General features: G+C 50.3%; 1 protein-coding gene across 1 annotated transcript in view; it reads left to right on the plus strand.

The window, feature by feature from the left end:
* The window catches only part of TAF5 (TATA-box binding protein associated factor 5), a 275,231-nt gene that overhangs the window by 216,350 nt on the left and 35,434 nt on the right, over positions 1 to 23,447 (plus strand). Inside the window, exon 10 of the mRNA XM_078643693.1 lies at positions 9,848 to 10,025. Coding sequence (XP_078499819.1) covers positions 9,848 to 10,025 — 178 coding nt within the window. The remainder of the gene's footprint in view (positions 1 to 9,847; positions 10,026 to 23,447) is intronic.

A 23,447-nucleotide genomic window follows, 5' to 3' on the forward strand; every position in this document is an offset into this window, starting at 1 on the left:
TAGATGAGAATGATACATACGTACTCTTCGTTTCTAATTAACCTTTTCACATGGGTATTATCTCACCCCCTCGCTGCTCTTTAGTTTCCTCGTCGTCCGTCTTCAAGTTCCTGGGTCAGCCACAAGATTTCCTTCCCATCCACTAGTGATCATGCAGCGTACTCCTTCACTACCCATAGGAAGAGTAAACAGAAGGGGTGTCCCACTGAAAAGGGATACTGTGCTTTCTGAGCAAGTCAATAAGTAGAGATTTTGGAATGGCTAAATCTAGTTATTTAAATTTTGAGTCCCCCACTCCACTTAGCCTGAGCCATGATCTTCTCTTTCTGTGTTTGTAATGCACTCTTAGAATGAAGTTCAGGGGGTTGTCCTCCTTAGGCACCATTCAAATTACACAGTGGGCGCAATTCGTGCAGACAGGGCTCCCTGGCAGTGTCAGACGTGCGCATCAGCATGTTATGAAGCATTTTATGTCTTCACATTCCTTGAATGGGCCTCCTTAATGCAGATATTTTTCTTTTAGAATGCTTTTTTAGTTCCTACTTTTGTAATCAATATTTTCTCTTCCAAGACTGCCATTTGCTGCCAAAGCTGTTTCTGCTCCATCAAGCAGTCAGTTATCCAATGTGGACTTTGACCTTATCGACAGGGTTCAGATTGGTGCGTATAGTCTCTTCAACCTTAATTTCATGAAAGAACTCATCAGGTAGTCCTTGGTGACACCATCAGCAGATTGATTATCTTGCAAGTCCTTTTATATAGAGCAGTTTTACTTGCCACTTGTTGGACGATCTAGCTTATTGCTTCTGCTTTCTGGAACATGTCTGGTACAAAGTGTCTCATTTACTCCTGTCACTTTCCATCGTAAACTCTATCCTTCCTGGACTGCTTGGTCCAAGGTGTGCTATGTAGGTGTAAAGGCCCAGGGTATACTATGTATGTGTTATTCCACATCATCTTGTAATCCTCATAAGGCTTTTTCTACTCTGGGCACTTCTTGGCGCAACTTACATCGCACAGTGCTGAAGTGAGGTCTTTTAGGACTTGGTTACCAGAGCTGCGATGGGAAGAGGGGTGATGTGTTCCATAAAATCTGCTAATTAGTTTGAGGTAATATACCCTCTAAATAATGCACTCCTGGGGCTCACATTCCAAACGTTACCTTCGGGCACTTGTCTCTAATGTCTAGAAATGCCTTTCTCTTCGAGGAGCTGCACTCCTTGACCACTAAACCAGGCCTGCCGTCTGGTACCTCAGATTCCCTATTTTATGTTTGACTTCCGAGAGGCTCTCTGGACACCCTCCCTAGATTAGCTATCCTGGTCATCTTAACCACATGTTTTATCTGTCCTGTTGCGAGAGGGGCGCCCTCTGTTGCCCCTCTCATAGACTTAGGCCAACAACAGTTTATCGGTTGCTTGGTGCTGTTATTGCAGTTTTTAAAGTGACTGTATGGTGGGCTCCAAAGGCAGCATTTGGCAGGTTTGCTGTATCAAAAAGCCTCAACTACATTCTATTACATTCCTAAAAACTAGGGGTGGCGGTACTCCCAGAGTTTCACTCCCCAGCGTTCCACGGAGTTGCATAAAAACTCCTAAAGATTCCACAGCTTTCCACTAACTGGTAAAAATGTGCATGTCTCTGCAATATAGTGCGAGCCGCGCTGAAAAATCAGTCAAACAGCACCATGCAGTGCGCAAAAGTGTGCAGCCATTCAAGTTGATTTTGCTGTCGCAAAAGGAGTAGTTTCTGTCCTGTAACTCCAGTTCTGTAGTAGGGGTATCTCTGTTATAGTCATAATCTAGTGAATGGTCCCGCCCATGTGCGTGGACCTCGGAGCAATCAAAAATAATCTCTTACAGTGTCAAAAAATGCAGAAATGCATAGACACTTAAGAGAGAATTTAAAGACAGATAATGCAGCCTAAAAGGCTACACTGTCCAGTACTTCAACTAGAAATTCCACCATAAAATCCACAAAACAGCAAAAGCCTGTACAGATTTCCATTGCTTTAACAGCAAACTCCCTCAGGATTGATAGAGAGAAGAACCTGGACAGACAAGCCCCATAGGCTGCCATTATGTGGCTCAGAACAGGATACTGTGCCTTTAAGAGAATCTTCCAGAACCTTCTCCCAGTATCCCAGAATGCATAGCAGGTCCAACTTACTTTCAGTTCTTTTTGAAGGCGTAACACGCCAGACCTGTAGCATTCCTTAAAGGAATATGTCTCTCTCCACCGGGGAGGAGGGAGGGCGCTTATGACTATAACAGAGATACCCCTACTACAGAACTGGAGTTACAGGACAGAAACTACTCCTTCTGTAGTAGGGGATCTCTGTGTATAGTCATAATCTAGTGAATAGAATGGCAAGCCCATCCCCACACCAAAGCGGCGGTGGAGAAAAGAGAATCAGCACCACTATTTTGCGAACAGATTTCGCAGTGAAGCCTGTCCAACCTGAGCATCTGCCCTAGCATCAGTGTCCAGGCAGTAATGCTTAGCAAAGGTATGAACCGACTTCCAAGTGGCCGCCTTGCAGATTTCTGCAATCGGAACATTACGGAGCAATGCTGTCGTGGCAGCCTTGCCCCTGGTGGAATGAGCCTTAGGCTTACCTCCTAAGGTCTTATTAGCTTTTTGGTAACACAGCTGTATGCAGGACACAATCCACCTAGAGATGGACTGCTTAGAGGTCGCAAGACCCGTCCTGACTGATCCATAATTGATGAACAATTGGTCTGACCTACGAATATCACTGGTTTTATCCAGATAAAATTTCAGCACCCTCCTAACATCCAGGGAATGCAAAGACCTTTCCGCTGGAGATGAAGGATTCAGAAAGAACGTAGGTAAAGTTATAGTCTGGTTGATATGAAAATCAGAAACAACCTTGGGAAGAAACTTCGGGCGAGTACGCATAACAACTTTAGCAGCATGAAATACAGTATAAGGTTCTTGGCAACACAACGCCTGAATTTCACTCACCCTGCGGGCCGATGTAATGGCCACGAGGAACGCCGCCTTCCAGGACAGGTGCTGCAACGAAGCCTTATGAATAGGTTCAAAAGGCTCCTTCATCAACCTGGACAGCACCACATTCAAGTCCCATGAAGGCGAAGGAAGCCTGACCGGAGGGAATACTTTCTTCAAGCCTTCTAGAAAATCCTTGATCACAGGGATCTGGAAGAAGGAAGTCTGTGAAGGGCATTTCCTGTAGGCAGTCAAAGCAGCCAGATGAACCTTAATGGAATGGACATTAAGGCCAGACTGCGCCAGATGTAGCAGATATGGAAGGATGACATCTTCCTTGCATGTCGTAGGGTCATAGGTATTAGACGAGCACCAGATGCAAAACCTCTTCCACTTGTAAGCATAAGAAGTCCTAGTGGAAGGTCGCTTAGCCTCCTTCAGTATGTCCATACAATCCTTTGGGAGATCCAAATGGCCATATTGCACTATTTCAGGAGCCATGCCGCCAAACTCAAAGACGAGAGGTTGGGGTGCACCATCCGCCCCCCGAACTTCGTGAGAAGGTCCGGCCTGCACGGCAGCTTCATGTGAGGAAGGAGAGACCGGTGAAGCAGGTCCGTGAACCACCACTGTCTGGGCCATTCCAGGGCAATCAGAATCATCTTCGCCCTGGATTGGGAGAGCTTGATGAGAACCGCTGGAATCAGGGGAAAGGGTGGAAAAGCGTACAGAAAGCTGTTCGACCAGTTGATCCATAACGCATTCCCCAGATTCCCCGGCTGGTAGTACCTGGAGGCGAAGTCTCGGCATTTGCTGTTTTCGGCGGTGGCGAACAGATCTACGTCTGGAGTTCCCCACCTTGCGAAGACTTCTCCTAGTACTTCGTCGTTTATGACCCATTCGTGGTTTTCCTGAATCAGTCTGCTCAGCTCGTCTGCCTGAACATTCTGCACACCTGGCAGATGAGTGGCCGTAATCGAGTCTTCGAGTCAGAAGCCAATGCCAGATCGCCTGCGCCTCCAGAGACAGAGTGCGTGATCTCGAGCCCCCCTGCTTGTTGAGGTAATACATCGTGGTCGTATTGTCCGTCTGTACAAGCAGAGAGTTGGTCCGGAAGGACGGTTGAAAAGCCTTCAGCGCCAAGTGAACAGCCCTGAGTTCCAGGAAATTGATGTGGTACGTGGACTCCGACGGGGACCACGTCCCTTGAATCTGCAGGTCTCCGGAGTGCGCTCCCCATCCCAGGAGAGAAGCATCCGTCACGATAGTCTGAGTGGGAATGTCCTTGTGGAAGGGAACCCCTCTGAGGAGATTCTTCGCTGAACACCACCACTTCAGAGACTGAAGAGCATGTAGAGACAGTCGTATCTTGTCGTCCCAAGAGCCTCTCCTCTGGTCCCACTGATCCTCCAAGCACTCCTGCAGCAGTCTCATGTGCAGCCGCGCATGCGGTGTCAGGAAGATGCAAGAGGCCATCGATCCCAGCAGAGAAGACACCGTCCTCACTGTAGTGGATGGAGTAGACATGAGAGCCTGAGCCTTCCGAAGGAGACACGCTTGCCGACAGCGTATCGATGGAGGCTCCCAAGTACTGGAGGCACTGGACCGGAGTCGGGACAGACTTGGACATGTTGATGTGCAACCCCAGCTTGTTCAAGAGCACGCACGTCTTCTGGAAGTGTGCTTGAGCTTCCGAGAAGGAGGAGGCCTTGATCAACCAATCGTCCAGGTATGGGTAGACAAACACCTTGTTCTTCCTCAGGTGTGCCGCTACCACTGCCATGCACTTCGAGAACGTCCGGGGCGCAGACTTCAGCCTGAACGGAAGTACCGTGTACTGATAGTGATTGTTGCCGACTTGAAATCGCAGGAACTTTCTGTGTTTGTGTGCAATGGGCACATGGAAGTACGCATCCTGTAGGTCTATGGCGCAAAGCCAGTCTCCCCGCTGCAGCTGAGGATAAATCTGATGCAGCGACAGCATGCAAAACTTTTCTCTGCAAATCCATTTGTTTGCCTGTCGCAAGTCCAGAATGGGCCTGAACTCGTTCTTGTCCTTCTTGCGGACCAGAAAGAACCGGGAGTACAGACCTCTTCCTCTTTGAGACAGAGGTACATCTTCTATCGCCCTTTTCCTTAAAAGGATGTCTGCCTCCGCCTGGAGCTCGCGCAGTTGATACTGCGAGCTGACCGGCGGAATCGATGGAGGAGGGTTGATGAACCGAAGACTGTATCCATTGCAAACAATATTCAGCACCCACTTGTCCGGAGTAATTTTTCTCCACTCTGCCAGAAAAAATTGAACGCTTCCCCCCACCGGAGCGGGTAACGGACGAAGGGGAAGTAACCGCTCAGGGTCGAGACCCAGCCGGGCCCTTGTTCGCGGTAGAGGACTGCTGTCCACCTCTACCCCTCTGACGTTTCTGGAAGGGTCTTCTGTATTGCTGCTGTTGTTGCTGCTGCTGTGGCCCAGAAGACTGTCCCCTTCCTCTACCCTGCGACCCGAACCGTCGTTGGAACTGGCGGTAGGGTTTCTTGTCTTTGGGCTTCTCCAAGCCCACGGCCGTCAGGGTTTCAGCCTCGGCCTTCATCCTGGCCATTTCGTCATCTGCATGTTTCCCGAAGAGGGTGTTGCCGGAAAACGGCAGATTAGCCACTCTGTTGCGCTTCAGGCTTGAGCGACGTCAGCCGGAGCCAAGCATGGCGTCTCTGATTGATACCGTGGCAGTATCCATGTGCGGCCAACAGGGAGATATCCGCCGCGGCGCTGATGGCTTGGTTCGAAACCAGCATCCCTTCCTGGACGATCTCCATGAAGTCCTCTTTCCTGTCCCGCGGGACAAGGTCCGCAAACTGTTCCATGGAATCCCACAGCGCACGGTCGTACCGCCCCAGCAACGCCGAGTCGCTGGAGGCCTTCATCGTCGTGGAAGACGTCCCACACGCTTTCCTTCCAGCTGAGTCAATCCAGCGGCTCTCCTTATCCGGAGGCACAGTGGAGGACGGGGGGGGTAGCATGTAGTTTCCTAGCCGCCGTCACAATCACCGAATCAGGCACTGGGTCCATCCGTAAGAAGGCCGGGTCCGACTCTGGCGCCCTGTACTTCTTGACAAGCCTGGAGGGAGCGGCTTTCACCACCGCCGGCGTAAGGAAGAGCTGTTCAGCAGGCTCAACCAGTCCTGGCACCAAAGGCAGTAGGGGGCGAGACAGGTGCTTCTTGTGCAAAGTCTCGAAGATCACAGAAGTCGTCGGCGTAGGGGCCGTCACCTTGATCCCCAACCTCCTGGAACGTGCCAATGTCATCTATCGGAGACACCCTCGTCTCCGGTGAATCCGACAATGTAGGTGAATATGAACGGGTCCTAGAGGTCGAACGGGACCTGGACCTATGCCTCCTATGGCGATGTCTGGATCTAGAGGAGGATCCGTGTCTACTCCTAGATCGGTCTCTCTTCCCTGAGCGCGACCTCGATCTCCTGGGTCTGGGACGCTCCGCCGGCTTCCCCGGGACGGACGTCTTGGGCTTACGAGGAACCTTCGACTTAGGAGTCTTCTTCGGAGGTGTCGGAAGTCTGGGCATTGACACCGATCTCGGTGGAACCGGAGGAGGAGCACCAGGCACAGGGGCCTGTGGTCCTGACGGAAGAGCAGGTAGAGGAGGCAATGGAGGAGGGGTTGGAGCCCTCGGAGGAGGACCTCTAGGCAAAGGAGGAGGAGGAGGAGGTGTAATAGTCTTCTTTGGGGTATACACCTCTGAGTACACCGTTCCCGGCGACCCACCATCCTTTCCTGACTGAGGGGAGCCCCCCACAGTCCTCGGCCTGTCCTTACGACCCCCTGACGTCGAAGACCGGTGTCCAGACGTCGAACGTGGTCCCCTCGACGTCGAGCGGCCCTTCGGCGTCGACCGTTTCACACGCCTCGGCGTCAACCGGCTTCTATGCCTCGACGTCGATCCTGACCAGATGGACGATCCTCTATACCTCGACGGCGAGCGCTTACGCCTCGACGGCGACCTCGACCGCCTCGACGGCGACCTCGACCGCCTCGACGGCGACCTCTTCGATCGCCTCGACGGCGACCTCTTCGATCGCCTCGACGTCGACTTCTTTTGCGCCGGAGACCTCTTCCGCCTCGACGGCGACCTTGTCCGCTTCGACGGCAGCCTCGACGACTAGGATCCCCTCGACGACGATGTCCTCGCCCTTGACGGCGAACGGCGGTGTCGCCTCGACGGCGAGCGCCGACGCCGGGTCCTTCGACGCCGTCCACTCGGCGACGACGACGAAATCGACACTGGGTTCGACGGCGGCCTGTGTAAGTCCCTCGACGTCGACGGGCGATGTTTTCTCGACCCAGAGCCCTGGGGAGACTGGGAACTGGCCGTGGACCTTCCTCTCGAGGTCGTGGTCAGTGCAACCGACCCAGACGGAGACAATGGACGTTTGCTGGACTTCCTGCCCCTGGGGAGCCCCCAGAGGCCTCAGCATGGGCAGCAGAAGCACCTCCAGACCCACCTTGAGCCTTCAGTCTTCTCTCTTCAAGGCCCTGAAGTCTGATCTTCCTTCTGTCCTTCAGGGTCCTGCCAGAGAAGCCTTTACAGATCTCACACTCCTCTGGGATGCGGGAAGAGGGAAGGCAGAGGAAAAACACCTCATGGGGATCTGACTTGGCATTCTTCCTGGAGCACTCCGGGCATTTGTCAAATAATGCAGGCGTTATGGACAACAAAAGGGTGCAGCAAACCAAGAAGAAAGTCACCAGAGTACTTTAAAAGTACACAAAATCGAATTTAGTGAAAAAACACCAACAAAACCCTTGAAAAGGGAGAGCTCAATGCTCCAGGGTCCTGCTTGCAGGAGCCGGAAAAAAGAACTGAAAGTAAGTTGGACCTGCTATGCATTCTGGGATACTGGGAGAAGGTTCTGGAAGATTCTCTTAAAGGCACAGTATCCTGTACTGAGCCACATAATGGCAGCCTATGGGGCTTGTCTGTCCAGGTTCTTCTCTCTATCATTCCTGAGGGAGTTTGCTGTTAAAGCAATGGAAATCTGTACAGGCTTTTGCTGTTTTGTGGATTTTATGGTGGAATTTCTAGTTGAAGTACTGGACAGTGTAGCCTTTTAGGCTGCATTATATGTCTTTAAATTCTCTCTTAAGTGTCTATGCATTTCTGCATTTTTTGACACTGTAAGAGATTATTTTTGATTGCTCCGGGGTCCACGCACATGGGCGGGACTATTCACTAGATTATGACTATACACAGAGATCCCCTACTACAGAAGTAGAAAATCCACAAGAGCGGCAGCAAATCTTTTTGAGAAGCAGCCCTCCGACCGGCTGACCTCTGCGCTAGAAAATGACACCAAGGAATGCCAAATCTCGCTTGCATTTCTGTACACTTGCAGGAAGAAATTCCTGCTCTATAAATGTTGCAATACAATACCCCTTGGCCTTTCTTCATCTGACTTTTGAAGTTCAATGCCTGTTGTCCATTGCAGTCTGGTCAAGGGTGATGGCGACCATGCTCTACAAGGCTCCTTTCAGTACCTCTGGTCTGCAACCTGTTCACTGACAATTGCCATAATCTTCCCTCAAGTTTTGGCAAGTTCACACTTCTCAAGGGGTGAACCAACATTGTTTCTCCTGCTCTGGCCTCCCTCTGAGTCATTTTTAAACCATAGGCAAAATGGGGAATTGCCCAGGTTCCCCAGCTTCCAGCCCCTCCCCCCCTTGTACAATGATTGGAATAGTCAGTCAGAAGACTCTCCCTGCCTGTCTTTTTTTCCATCTGTTGCTTGCTTGTTCCTCTATCTCCTCCTTCCTCTGCCTACCTCTACTTCTCTGAAGTTATCGCTTACGCACCACTCTCTACCTTACCTCTTTTTCTATACTTCAATCCATCAATCAGACATTTGTAAAGTGTGTTCTACTCACCTGTGAGGGTCTCAAGGCGCTAGGGGAGCAGCTACTGATTAAACAGCCAAGTCTTGAGGAGTCTCCTGAAGGTCAGCAGGTCCTGGGTCTGTCGTAGGTGGATGGGGAGGGTGTTCCATGTCTTGGGGGCGAGGTGGGAGAAGGATCTGCCGCCGCTGGTTGTTCGATGGATGCGTGGAACGAGGGCGAGGGCGAGGTCAGCGGAGCAAAGCTGGCGGTTAGGGGTGTAGAAGATGAGTCGTTTGTTGGGGTATGCTGGTCCGGTGCCGTGGAGTGCTTTGTGAGCGTGGGTGAGGAGCTTGAAGGTGATCCTCTTGTTGATGGGAAGCCAGTGCAGATTCTTCAGGTGGGCAGTGATGTGGCTGTGGCGGGGGATGTCGAGGATGAGGCGTGCGGAGGAGTTTTGTATGCGTTGGAGTCTCTTCTGGAGTTTGGCCGTGGTTCCCGCGTTGTGTTGCCGTAGTCCAACCAGCTGATGACAAGGGCTTGGGTGACAGTCCTTATAGTTCTGGTGGGGTTCTTACATTTCTTACACTATTTACCTGCCTCTTCATCGCCATCTACCACTCTTTTTCAGGATTGAGAAAAGTATGGATCTGTATGGAAAACTGTGAATGGGAGAAGAGTGGGGAAGGAACTGGCCAGGGTGCACTTTGCAGGGGCTGCCGTATAGATATGGGGAAGTCAGATGGCATGTTGATACAGGGAGGCCATGATGTAAGGGTGGCTGTTTCAGATGGTCTTCTGATTCCACCAAAGAAATGTCAGGTTAACAGTGCAGCGGATGTGCATTAAAAGCCGCAGTCCCCACATTCAATTCATTCCAGACTATCCGAAAGCGTCCCTGAGGTAATAATATCAGGATGTAAACTGTAAACTCTGTTTTCCTGACATTGTTAGCTGTGACTGCTCAGTTGATTACTTTCTCTTTTTCAGGGACCAGTTCACTCTTTGGCATTTTCACCAAATGGTAAATTTCTGGCCAGCGGTGCGTCTGATGGGAGAGTGCTTCTGTGGGACATTGGACATGGCCTGATGATTTCAGAGCTAAAGGGGCACACAGACACAGTCTATGCATTGAAATTCAGTAGAGACGGAGAGATTTTAGCATCAGGTCAGTTGGTTTACTTTGCTGTAATTTTAAAATCTAAGCTGCTTTCAGTTTTGTATATTGACACAAAATATGCAAACGCACCCAGGGCCAGGAAAATGCAAGGTGTCTGAGCTCAATTTGCTAAGTTTCATTACATTTCATGATCCCAGCTTTCTTTACTACTGGATCCTGTGCAAATATTAATGGGTAACATGCTGGTCGCTCCTGCCAAGAAACTGCAGCATGTAATTCAAGGGCTCTGAAATGGAAATTTGAAGTTGCATATTTGTTGTTTATCCTTTCTATGAAGCCGCCACTTTGGGGGAAAATCACCATATACCAATCAATGTAGAGATGTGCTAATCCAACAGGATTTTCCTTACGGATAATGGCACATATCAATTTCATTACAGATTAAAAATTCCTCATCTGAAAATGAAAGCTCCACCAGTGTTTTCTGTTTTCAAGGCCAACATACTTGTTGCACTTTTTAGTGTATATTGTTTAATATCTAATTGGCCATCTTGGGTATTTGTAACATTCAGACCAGCACTTTTTCTGTTACTTTCGGATCCAGAAACTTTTTTTAAGTTAAAATAAATATATGAAACCAATGGGCCTTGCTTTTAAGAAGTGCCTGTAGAGCTATTGGCCTTGCCAATATTTGTTTGCTTAGGCACAGTTTATGGCAAAAAACATATTCGGAAGGTTGCACATCGTCTTGTCGTAAAGTGTATGTGAGAAGTTGGCCTGATGTGCAGTGCTCACTATTCTAGTGATCACTATATATCAGTCCAAACAACCCTTATTGATGATTGGTTGTAAGTCAACCTTATAGACCAGCTATCCTAGTAGCATGGATACGAGCAGTCTAAGGCTAAGACTCTAGAGGGCGTGTTAAGCCAGCTGTTTTACCATCACATTACCCCTTGAACACCCAGTGAAAGGACACCACACAAGTTGTTATGAAAATAAACAGTGTATTTATTTATAACAAGACTACCCTGGCTCTTTATGAGACAGGGAGCTAAGCACACAACAAAACTCTTACGAAAATACTTTTAAGTTAGCACGTTACACAAATGCCCGAGGGGCACGAAAAACCATATACGCTAAAAGTGGAATGCGAATTACTAGCAGGTAAGTAACAGTTCTAATAGGCTTTGGAATCGCTAGGACTGGACTAGGGAATCGTTAGATTACTACTAGGAGGCCCAGGGGACTCGGGTGCAGAGTGTGCACTCTCACGCGGGATGCGGGACAAAGTCTATGGAAGCTAGAATTCACAAAGTTAGTGTTCACGGGCGAACCCGACCTGGTAGGGAGAAAACGACAGTGGATCCTGACCCTTGGATAGTGAGGCTATGCTGGGACACCGGAGTGCCGAAGTTACCTAGCCCAGGGGCTGCAGCTGCATAGGTCTGAAAAGACGTCGGGGATCTCGTTGCCGGACCAGGAGCCTGGAAGGAAGAAGTTGCTGGCAGGCGACCAGTGAAGGAAAGTTCGATGGATCCAAGCCTGGATCAAGGAAGAAGAAAACCTGAAAGCAGAGGGGACCAAGTTCTTGAATCACTAGCCAGTGATTAAGTGGGCACCAGGATGGCACCGGGCGAAGTCACCGCAGTCAGGTGAGTGGGCACTGCTGGGCTCTGCAGTCTCTCGGACCAGGAGGCGTTGTCGGCGACCAGGATGGAGGTGCGAGCTGTCCCACGAAGGATGAAGTCGTTGGCGTCGAAGTTACCCAGGATTGGGCAACAAGCCTTGGCTAATTCAAGCCCACGCGGTGGACTCAAAATGGCGTCTTGAGTGGACCAGGAGGGTCCAGGGTGCTCCTCTTCTGGAAGGGAGCAAGGGCCAGTCTGGAGCAACCAGACCAGCAGCAGAAATGTCGTCGGGCGTCGTCAGGAAGGCCACAAGCCAACGGGCTAGTAGCCAAACAACGCGGTGAGCAGCGGAAAGCAGAAGGGCCCCACGCAGATCGTGGAGATGCTGGGGGGCTGCACTTCGGAGCTGGAGCTGCTCAGAGTCGGGGCTTCTCGGACCCCAAAGCACTCGCCCGTAGATTACTCGGCGGGCTTGCTGGAAAGAAGTCGTGCAGTCTTGCAGATGGCCGGTCCCTTGAGGTCTCGTCGCACCCACGGTTCTCAGCTGGGCTGTAGAGGTGGGTAGAGGTCAGAGGTGCCAGGGAAGCCGGTTCTCGTCGAACTGGGCAGTCGGATTCCGGAGGAAGGACTTACAGCAGACCGCAGTGTTCTTAGATGGTGCCTGCGGATGCAGGGTGACTACTCCTTAGTCACAAGGGAGAAATCTTAGGAAGAAGTCTTGAGTTCCTTTCGTGGAAAGTAGTTTCAGGATTCAAAGATGATCTGATTTGGAAGGGGGCCAGTCTCTACCTTTATCCTGTAAAAAGGGGCTGGCACGCGACTAAGTCCTGCCCTATGGGTGGGACTAGGAGGGGGGTGGTTACACCCACTTCCTTGGCGGGCTTTTCCCCAGCACAGGGTCTGGAGTGACCCTGGAACTGGTTCAAGCCGGCCTATGCACAGTGAGCACCGGGGTGCCACTTGCAGTCACCTTCCTCTAAAGCCCTGCCTACCTACAATACACAAAACCCTGTCTGGGACGGTGCTGGCACCGCCCCTGGCAGGAAACCCTTTGTCCTTATCTCCTGCTCTGGGAGGACTCCCAGCAGCAGGAGGGCAGACTTGTGTCTCGGTGGCAGCATCCATTTTGTGGATGCTAAGGCTCTGTCTGACTTTTAACCGGGTTATAGGTTACAGGCATGTCGTGTCCCTCTAGAAGGGTGGAATGCTAACCCCGTCGCCAGAATTGGCGAGGGGTTAGTATTCCAATTCGTATGACACCTTACTCGACATGTTTTGATAAAGCGATACCAGAGTTGGCACATAACCGCGAGGATTATAATGCACTTAAGAGTATATGGTATGCGATATCATGGAAACGGCTAAGGGATGGATCCCGAAAGCCGCAGACAGGCTCAGCTCATGCTAGAGCACCATCTCGCACGATTCCAAGCACACTGCCTTCAGGATTGTTAAGGCCTGCTATAGGAGTGACTGATAGGAGATCTGTGTGTCCATTTTTAGGGTTAGATATAGGTATACTATATCTAAAGCAAAGGGTGAGTACACCACCTTGCCCCAGCTGTCGTGCAGCCAGTTGTGTCAGTTTTAGTTAGTCAATCCAGGGGTGGCATAATACATGCTTCAGCCCCTGGGAGACTTCTGGGTGCACCTCAGCCCTGGGTACAGGGACTTGGAGAGGGCCCAGTGCCAATTCAGTACCTAAGTACAATTTGGATAGAGAGAACAGCTAGGCTGTGGGTCTGATTAGCAGGCCCACAGCCAGGGAAAGTCGTAAACCAGTGCAGCAAAAAGCAAAAATCTGGGTGATCATAGGATTGCAGACCCTACTCTCCTACATGACCCCCCCCCCCCAAACTTTGGGACAATAAGCTAACCTTGACCAGGTGAGTCTTCTTGCTCTAAGTGGAAATACCTGGAGAGCCCATCAGCATTGCTGTGATCAGTCCCAGGTCTATGCTCCACTGTAAAATCCATCCCCTGTAGGGAAATGGACCACCTAAGTAGTTTGGGGTTTTCACCCTTCATCTGATTTAGCCACAAGAGGGGCTTATGGTCTGTCTGAATGGTGAAGTGAGTGCCAAACAAGTAGGCCCTCAGCTTCTTCAGGGCCCAGACCACAGCAAAGGCCTCCCTCTCAATAGCTGACCAATTTTTCTCTCTGGGTGTCAACCTTCTACTAATGAAAGCAATAGGCTGATCATTACCATCAAAATTCAGTTGAGACAGAACAGCTCCCACACCCAACTCAGAAGCATCTGTTTGGACAATGAATGGCTTGGAGTAATCTGGACTCTTGAGGATAGGTGCTGTGCACATGGCCTGCTTTAGGTCATTGAATGCTTTCTGACAGCTGGCTGTCCACTGAACTTTCTTTGGCATCTTCTTGCTTGTCAGGTCATTAAGGGGGGTCACTATGGACCCATAATTTCTGACAAACTTCCTATAGTACCCAGTCAGGCCCAAGAAAGCTCGAACCTGAGTCTGGGTGATTGGAGGAGTCCAGTCCTTGATGGCCTGTATCTTACTCTCCAGTGGCTGAACCTGGCCTCCACCTACAAGGTGGCCCAGGTATACAACCTGTGACTGCCCTATCTGGCACTTTGTGGCCTTGATAGTGAGGCCTGCCTTTTGCAGGGCCTCTAACACTTTCCTCAGGTGGACCAGGTGATCCTCCCAGGTGGAGCTAAAGACAGCAATATCGTCCAGATATGCTGCACAGAAGTCATCCAGCCCAGTGAGGACTTGATTCACCAACCTTTGGAAGGTGGCAGGTGCATTTTTCAGTCCAAAGGGCATTACCACAAATTGATAATGCCCTCCAGGGGTAGAAAATGCTGTCTTGGGTTTGGCTTCCTCAGCTAACCTGATTTGCCAATACCCAGCTGTCAAATCAAATGTGCTTAAGAAGTTGGCAGAAGCCAATCTATCTATAAGCTCATCTGCTCTTGGTATTGGGTGGGCATCAGTCTTAGTGACTGCATTGAGGCCTCTGTAGTCTACGCAAAACCTCATCTCTCTCTTACCACCCTGGGTGTGAGGCTTTGGCACTAGAACTACTGGGCTAGCCCAAGGGCTATCTGAGGGCTCAATGACTCCCAGTTCCAACATCTTTTGCACTTCAGTTTTGATGCAGTCTCTAACATGATCAGGCTGTCTGTAGATTTTACTCTTGACAGGCAGACTGTCTCCAGTGTCAACATCATGGGTACACCAATCAGTTTGGCTGGGTGTCAGAGAGAACATATGTCGAAAGGATTGCAGAACTTGCCTGCAATCCTGTTGCTGATGTTCAGTGAGGCTGCCACAAAAGACAACACCATCAACTGACCCATCATCAGGATTCTGAGTGAGCAGGTCTGGGAGAGGGTCACTCTCTTCCTCCTGTCCCTCATCTGTGGCCATGAGCAAGCTCATGTCCTTCCTGTCAACATATGCCTTGAGCCTGTTAACATGGAGCACTCTGAGAGGGCTCCTGGGAGTTCCAAGGTCCACCAAGTAGGTAACCTCTCCCTTTTGCTCAATGATGGTGTGGGGCCCAGACCATTTGTCTTTCAGAGCTGCTGGGGCCACTGGCTCCAGCACCCACACCTTCTGTCCTGGCTGGTACACAGTCAGTACAGCCTTTTGGTCATGCCAAGCTTTTTGAAGTTCCTGGCTGGCCTCAAGGTTTTTAGATGCCTTTTCCATATACTCAGCCATCCTGGAGCGGAGACCAAGTACATAGTCCACTATGTTGGTTGCAGGCTTTTTGAGAGGTCTCTCCCATCCTTCCTTCACCAAACACAGGGGTCCTCTTACAGGATGCCCATACAGAAGCTCAAAAGGGCTGTAGCCAACCCCCTTCTGTGGGACCTCTCTGTAAGCAAACAAGAGGCAGGGGATCAGGACATCCCATCTTCTCCTAAGAGGTTCAGGTAGTCCATGAATCATCCCTTTCAGGGTCCTGTTGAATCTCTCAACAAGCCCATTGCATTGTGGATGATAGGGTGTGGTGAACTTGTAGTTCACACCACACTCTTTCCACATGGCAGTCAGATATCCTGACATGAAGTTTGTACCTCTGTCAGAAACGACCTCCTTAGGGAAACCCACTCTGGAGAACACTCCAACTAGGGCTCTTGCCACTACAGGGGCTGTAGTGGTCCTAAGGGGAATAGCCTCAGGATACCTGGTGGCATGGTCCACCACCACCAGTATAAACTTGTGTCCTGATGCTGTCTGGGGTTCCATTGGACCAACAATGTCAATCCCCACTCTTTCAAAGGGAACCCCCACCACAGGTAGTGGTATGAGGGGGGCCTTTGTTGTGCCACCTGACTTACCACTGGCTTGGCAAGTGACACATGAGCGACAAAACTCCTTGGTATTCTCATTCATATGGGGCCAGTGAAAGTGTGAGACAAGCCTGTCCCAAGTCTTTGTCTGACCTAAATGACCTGCAAGGGGAATCTCATGGGCCAAGGTGAGAAGGAAACCTCTCAGAGACAAGGGGATGACCAGCCTCCTGGTTGCACCAGGCTTGGGGTCTCTTGACTCAGAGTACAGGAGTCCATCTTCCCAGTATACCCTGTGGGCACCTGTGGCATTCCCTGCAGCCTCAGCAGCAGCCTGCTGTCTGAGGGGTTCAAGGGAAGGGCAGCTCAACTGTTCCTTCCCCAGGTCTGCTCTGGAGGGTCCCCCTGAGCCCAGAAACTCAACTTGATCAAGTTCAAGCTCTTTAGGCTCAGTTTCCCTCAGCTCTTCTAGATCAGCCTCCTCAGAGACTTGATCCTCAACCTGGGGCAAGGGGGAAGGCAAAGCCTTACCCTTACTGCTCTTCTTCTTGGAAGGTGTCTGGTCCATCATTTCAGGATCCAGCACCTGTTCAGGGGGGCATTTTCTGGCCTGTGACCTAGTCACAGCAAGCACATGTGCTGGCAAGCCTAACATCTCCATGTGAGTCCTCTGCTCCACTTCTGACCATTGTGATGACTCCAAATCATTGCCCAACAAACAATCAACTGGGAGGTCTGAACTGACTACAACTTTCTTTTGTCCCTTCACTCCACCCCAGGAGAAAGCCACAATTGCCACACTATGACTAGTAGTGACATTGCTGGCATTGGTCACCAGGAAATCAGTACCTGGCATGATCTGTCCAGGGTCCACAAAGTTAGGTGTCACCATGGTGACACTGGCACAAGTGTCCCTATAGGCCTGAGCCATCTTGCCATTAATTAAAGGTGTCTGCCTGTATTTGCCCAAAGTATTGGGACTTATTTCAGGGGACATATCCATATCCCCTGTACAGACAAGGACAGCCTGAGTGAGTGTGCCAACTAAGTTGTCAGACCCCTCAGTACCCAAGGTTAACCCAACTAATGCCTTGGGAGTGACACTACCACTACTGACTGTACTAGGGGGTGCAGTTGCTTTAGGAGCTGTAGTGGCAGGAGTTTGTCCTCCTCCTCTTTTGGTGCACTCACTAAACCAGTGAGATTTACTTTTGCAGTACTGGCACCACCTTTTTGACTGGCCTTCTTGAGTCTTCTTCTTCTGGGAAGCCTGACCCCCACCCTCTTTGGTTTGTTGGGGACCTGGTGAAGACTTCTGGTCATTTTGCTCATTCTTAACATTACCCTTCTGGTCTGCTTTCTTCTGACCACCCTGGTTCTGGTTCTGGTTCTGCTTGATCCTTGTCCTGACCCATTTGTCTGCCTTCTTTCCCAATTCTTGGGGAGAGGTCAGATCTGAATCAACAAGGTGCTGGTGCAGCAACTGGTTCTGACAATTGTTTAAAATTTGTTCTCTCATCATTAGATTATACAATCCTGTGTAATCTGTAACCTTGCTACCCAGCAACCAGCCCTCCAAAGCCTTAGTGGCACAATCCACAAAATCAGACCAGTCCTGAGACTGAGTTTTCTGGGTGTCTCTGAACAGCAACCTGTACTGCTCAGTGGTTAAACCAAACCCATCAACCAGTGTATTCTTCAGGACCTGGTAATTGTTAGCATCCTCCACTCTTGTAGTGAGGAGCTTATCTCTACCTTTACCATCAAAGGAGAGCCACAGTATAGCTGCCCACTGACTCTGGGGAATGTTCTGCACAGTGCAGGCCCTCTCCAGAGCAGCCATCCATTTCTGGATGTCATCCCCTTGCTTAAAGGGGGGCACTATTTTAGTCAGGTGTTTAGTATCTAAACCCTTCTCTCTATCTCTTGGGAGATTGCTGCCACCAGTGGGAGCTAGCCCACTCACCTGCTGCTCTCTTGCCAGGGCAAGCTTCTCTTTGGCCAGGGCAATTTCTTCCCTTTCAATCCTCAGTTCAGCTTGTCTCATCCTAGCCTCAAGCTCCTTTCTCTGAGGGGAAGTAAATCTCCTCGGTGGAGGATTCCTTCTCCCCTGAGAAGAGGCATTAGAGTGCAGAGACCTATTGGAGTCCCTAGAAAGAGATCTATCTCTCCTAACTCCAAGGTTAGGCCCACTTCGGGTTAGTACTGGGGGGCCCCCAGTTCCTAGCCCAAGTAAGTCTAAGTTGGTCCTAGTTAGCCTTCTGACTACCTCAAGACCCTTGTCTACCTCATCCCCAGAGAGTACCTCCTGATCCTCCTCCTCAACTGCTGAATCAGTGTTGTGGAGATCTGGATCCCCAGAGGTTCCCTCTAAGGCTGGCATGCTCTCATGTAACTGAGAGAGCTTTCTGGCATCATATGTCTCTAAGAGACCTATCAGAAAGGGAATGGTGGGGTTAGACCCCTGCTTCAGTTTCCTGGAGACACAGATTTCTCATCTCCTGAAAACTGAGAGCTGCATATCTTGAAGTGACCTGTGGAGGGTCAACACTGACCAGGGGAGTCTCAGTAGAGTCCCCCTGAGTCGACATGCTTTTCTAGTGAGGTGTAAGTGTTGCACTTACCTACACTATATGTTTGCCTACTGATCCCTTGCTAGAGTTGTAGTTTAGGGTGTGCTAGGCCCTAGGAGCTACAACAGCTGGTTCAGTAGAACTCAGAGTATTCTAAGCTAAGTTATATGTACCTTTAGTACTTATGTGATCTTTCACAAGATATATTCTTAGGATATGTGTGGTAAAACAACAGCAAGCTCAAATCCCAACCGCTGCTCACCAATGTGAGAAGTTGGCCTGATGTGCAGTGCTCACTATTCTAGTGATCACTATATATCAGTCCAAACAACCCTTATTGATGATTGGTTGTAAGTCAACCTTATAGACCAGCTATCCTAGTAGCATGGATACGAGCAGTCTAAGGCTAAGACTCTAGAGGGCGTGTTAAGCCAGCTGTTTTACCATCACATTACCCCTTGAACACCCAGTGAAAGGACACCACACAAGTTGTTATGAAAATAAACAGTGTATTTATTTATAACAAGACTACCCTGGCTCTTTATGAGACAGGGAGCTAAGCACACAACAAAACTCTTACGAAAATACTTTTAAGTTAGCACGTTACACAAATGCCCGAGGGGCACGAAAAACCATATATGCTAAAAGTGGAATGCGAATTACTAGCAGGTAAGTAACAGTTCTAATAGGCTTTGGAATCGCTAGGACTGGACTAGGGAATCGTTAGATTACTACTAGGAGGCCCAGGGGACTCGGGTGCAGAGTGTGCACTCTCACGCGGGATGCGGGACAAAGTCTATGGAAGCTAGAATTCACAAAGTTAGTGTTCACGGGCGAACCCGACCTGGTAGGGAGAAAACGACAGTGGATCCTGACCCTTGGATAGTGAGGCTATGCTGGGACACCGGAGTGCCGAAGTTACCTAGCCCAGGGGCTGCAGCTGCATAGGTCTGAAAAGACGTCGGGGATCTCGTTGCCGGACCAGGAGCCTGGAAGGAAGAAGTTGCTGGCAGGCGACCAGTGAAGGAAAGTTCGATGGATCCAAGCCTGGATCAAGGAAGAAGAAAACCTGAAAGCAGAGGGGACCAAGTTCTTGAATCACTAGCCAGTGATTAAGTGGGCACCAGGATGGCACCGGGCGAAGTCACCGCAGTCAGGTGAGTGGGCACTGCTGGGCTCTGCAGTCTCTCGGACCAGGAGGCGTTGTCGGCGACCAGGATGGAGGTGCGAGCTGTCCCACGAAGGATGAAGTCGTTGGCGTCGAAGTTACCCAGGATTGGGCAACAAGCCTTGGCTAATTCAAGCCCACGCGGTGGACTCAAAATGGCGTCTTGAGTGGACCAGGAGGGTCCAGGGTGCTCCTCTTCTGGAAGGGAGCAAGGGCCAGTCTGGAGCAACCAGACCAGCAGCAGAAATGTCGTCGGGCGTCGTCAGGAAGGCCACAAGCCAACGGGCTAGTAGCCAAACAAAGCGGTGAGCAGCGGAAAGCAGAAGGGCCCCACGCAGATCGTGGAGATGCTGGGGGGCTGCACTTCGGAGCTGGAGCTGCTCAGAGTCGGGGCTTCTCGGACCCCAAAGCACTCGCCCGTAGATTACTCGGCGGGCTTGCTGGAAAGAAGTCGTGCAGTCTTGCAGATGGCCGGTCCCTTGAGGTCTCGTCGCACCCACGGTTCTCAGCTGGGCTGTAGAGGTGGGTAGAGGTCAGAGGTGCCAGGGAAGCCGGTTCTCGTCGAACTGGGCAGTCGGATTCCGGAGGAAGGACTTACAGCAGACCGCAGTGTTCTTAGATGGTGCCTGCGGATGCAGGGTGACTACTCCTTAGTCACAAGGGAGAAATCTTAGGAAGAAGTCTTGAGTTCCTTTCGTGGAAAGTAGTTTCAGGATTCAAAGATGATCTGATTTGGAAGGGGGCCAGTCTCTACCTTTATCCTGTAAAAAGGGGCTGGCACGCGACTAAGTCCTGCCCTATGGGTGGGACTAGGAGGGGGGTGGTTACACCCACTTCCTTGGCGGGCTTTTCCCCAGCACAGGGTCTGGAGTGACCCTGGAACTGGTTCAAGCCGGCCTATGCACAGTGAGCACCGGGGTGCCACTTGCAGTCACCTTCCTCTAAAGCCCTGCCTACCTACAATACACAAAACCCTGTCTGGGACGGTGCTGGCACCGCCCCTGGCAGGAAACCCTTTGTCCTTATCTCCTGCTCTGGGAGGACTCCCAGCAGCAGGAGGGCAGACTTGTGTCTCGGTGGCAGCATCCATTTTGTGGATGCTAAGGCTCTGTCTGACTTTTAACCGGGTTATAGGTTACAGGCATGTCGTGTCCCTCTAGAAGGGTGGAATGCTAACCCCGTCGCCAGAATTGGCGAGGGGTTAGTATTCCAATTCGTATGACACCTTACTCGACATGTTTTGATAAAGCGATACCAGAGTTGGCACATAACCGCGAGGATTATAATGCACTTAAGAGTATATGGTATGCGATATCATGGAAACGGCTACGGGATGGATCCCGAAAGCCGCAGACAGGCTCAGCTCATGCTAGAGCACCATCTCGCACGATTCCAAGCACTCTGCCTTCAGGATTGTTAAGGCCTGCTATAGGAGTGACTGATAGGAGATCTGTGTGTCCATTTTTAGGGTTAGATATAGGTATACTATATCTAAAGCAAAGGGTGAGTACACCACCTTGCCCCAGCTGTCGTGCAGCCAGTTGTGTCAGTTTTAGTTAGTCAATCCAGGGGTGGCATAATACATGCTTCAGCCCCTGGGAGACTTCTGGGTGCACCTCAGCCCTGGGTACAGGGACTTGGAGAGGGCCCAGTGCCAATTCAGTACCTAAGTACAATTTGGATAGAGAGAACAGCTAGGCTGTGGGTCTGATTAGCAGGCCCACAGCCAGGGAAAGTCGTAAACCAGTGCAGCAAAAAGCAAAAATCTGGGTGATCATAGGATTGCAGACCCTACTCTCCTACAGTGTATTACAAACCTTTCAGAGTTGACCAGCTTGGGGGGGCATCTTTGTATGGTTTTTGTTACACTTAACAGCAAAACACATTCAAAGAGTAGCAGCCATGCTTGCACAGTCATCTTTTATTTCTGTTTGTCCTAAAGTATAACAAAAACATTCAAAGTTGGTCCACTCTGCATACGCACAGTGATATGGCCACAAAAATGCCGAAATGGAAGAAGAGCAGGAAGATTCCAGTTTTTGTACTGTAGCTGGAAAGCCCCTTTACAAAAGAGAAGCAAATATCTGGTGATGCTAGCAAGTGTCAATCAGCAAGGCCTACAGACTTTTAATGCCCAGAAAATTAAACTTTTATTCCACAAATTGGTAGAAAATCTCAGGTTTCCTTTTGGACCCCCTATGAAGGGCCATATCCAGACTCTGGAATTGTAGCCACATCAAGGAAAACTCCATAAAATCCCAAGATTAAAAGTGGACCATCTCCAGATCGTGAGGACAGGAGGCTGTGGGGAAAGGTCCAGTTGGCTCTTTAGAAGGCACTAAGGTGTTTCTTCCCCTCAACCATACTTTCCTGGTCATGGAATGTCTGAGAGGATATTCAGAAACTTGAGTGAAAAAAATATTAATTCCTGTGGGTTCTCTCTCCTATGAGATACTGTTATTGCTTCAAATGGATTCAGTTTACAAAATTCCCTTACTATTTGAGGAGGTATAAGCTCTACTTTAGAAGTTAGTAACAGAGTGAGAGAGCAGCCTCTGAGTGAATGTATCTGTATACTTCATCACTTTAAAAGCAGACTAGAGGGGGAGATGTGGCTGAGCATAGAAGTTGTGGGCATGCTTTACAGAAGCTCCGCTGAGCACTGACTTCAAAGTTGAATCTTATAACTTCTGATCTGATGCCGCGGCCATGGCCTGGAGAGGACTTTGCGGCAGGTGTGGAAGAACGGCCTACACTGACTGCGTCTCTCTGAGCCGGAGAGAACTGATGGTGCTCCCGATTGCTGCTTTCTGAGCCTGGGGATGGACCAAGCAGGCCATTGAAGGACTCCTGCGGGCAGAGAGAGAGCTGTGGGCTCCTGGGGACAGCAAGGGCTGAGCACTCTCCCACCAGACTGCAAAACCCCGGGGATGTGAATACCCGGGCCTGTATATCCTAAGACACTCGATTTGATTGCACCAATGGTGCTTCGAAGCCTCTTCCCTCCTGGGGATCGTAAAGGTACTGTACCACGTCTAACTGTTGAAGGGCCCAACTTGACCCTGTATTCACACCCTCTGCTGACACTGTTTCTCAAGGGCCAAGGTTCCCCTGGTGCTTCGGTTGCCACCATGGGGATAATGCAGCCTGTGGGGTCAACAGCAGACTAAAATAGATACATTTGCAAAGATTCACCTACTGTCCTGGCAATTGAGACTCAATGGGACCACCCGGGGACCTCCCAAGACAGACCTCCACGGCACAAATTTAACAGGCCTTCTGCGACATTTGGAAATCACTGGAGACGAAAATAGGTGGTGTTAGGGCTGAGGTGGGACTCCTATGCTACAATCTCCAGAAAATAGCAGACGTGGTTAGAGAAAAAAATAAACTTGTGTTTCAACCACAGAGGACATGATACACACACAATAAATCGGAGTGGCCCAACTGAAAGAGATGTTGAGCCAGCTGGATGTGAGGCCTGAGGACGCAGGGGGTAAATTGAAGAGAAACCACCTATGGTTTGTAGTCCATGAGAGGTCAAAGGGAGCACAGCCTGAGTCCTGTCTGGCTGCTTGGTTCATGTCCTGGGCCAGGCAGACACATCGGCTTGTTTTATAATCGAACGAGCACACCAGGTGCTGGCGCCACGGCTGCAATCCGGGGTGGTACCTAGGGCCATGATTGTTTCCTCAACTACCTACGCCAACAGGGATGCAACCCTCTGCCACTCCCTGTTCCGGCAGGATCTCAGCCTGGAGGGGGCCCCTAGTCAGTATTTATCCCGACTACATACTAAACGTGCAACAACTGCGGAGATC

Source organism: Lissotriton helveticus, chromosome 5_1 (genome assembly GCF_964261635.1).
Source record: "Lissotriton helveticus chromosome 5_1, aLisHel1.1, whole genome shotgun sequence".
Taxonomy (NCBI): domain Eukaryota; kingdom Metazoa; phylum Chordata; class Amphibia; order Caudata; family Salamandridae; genus Lissotriton; species Lissotriton helveticus.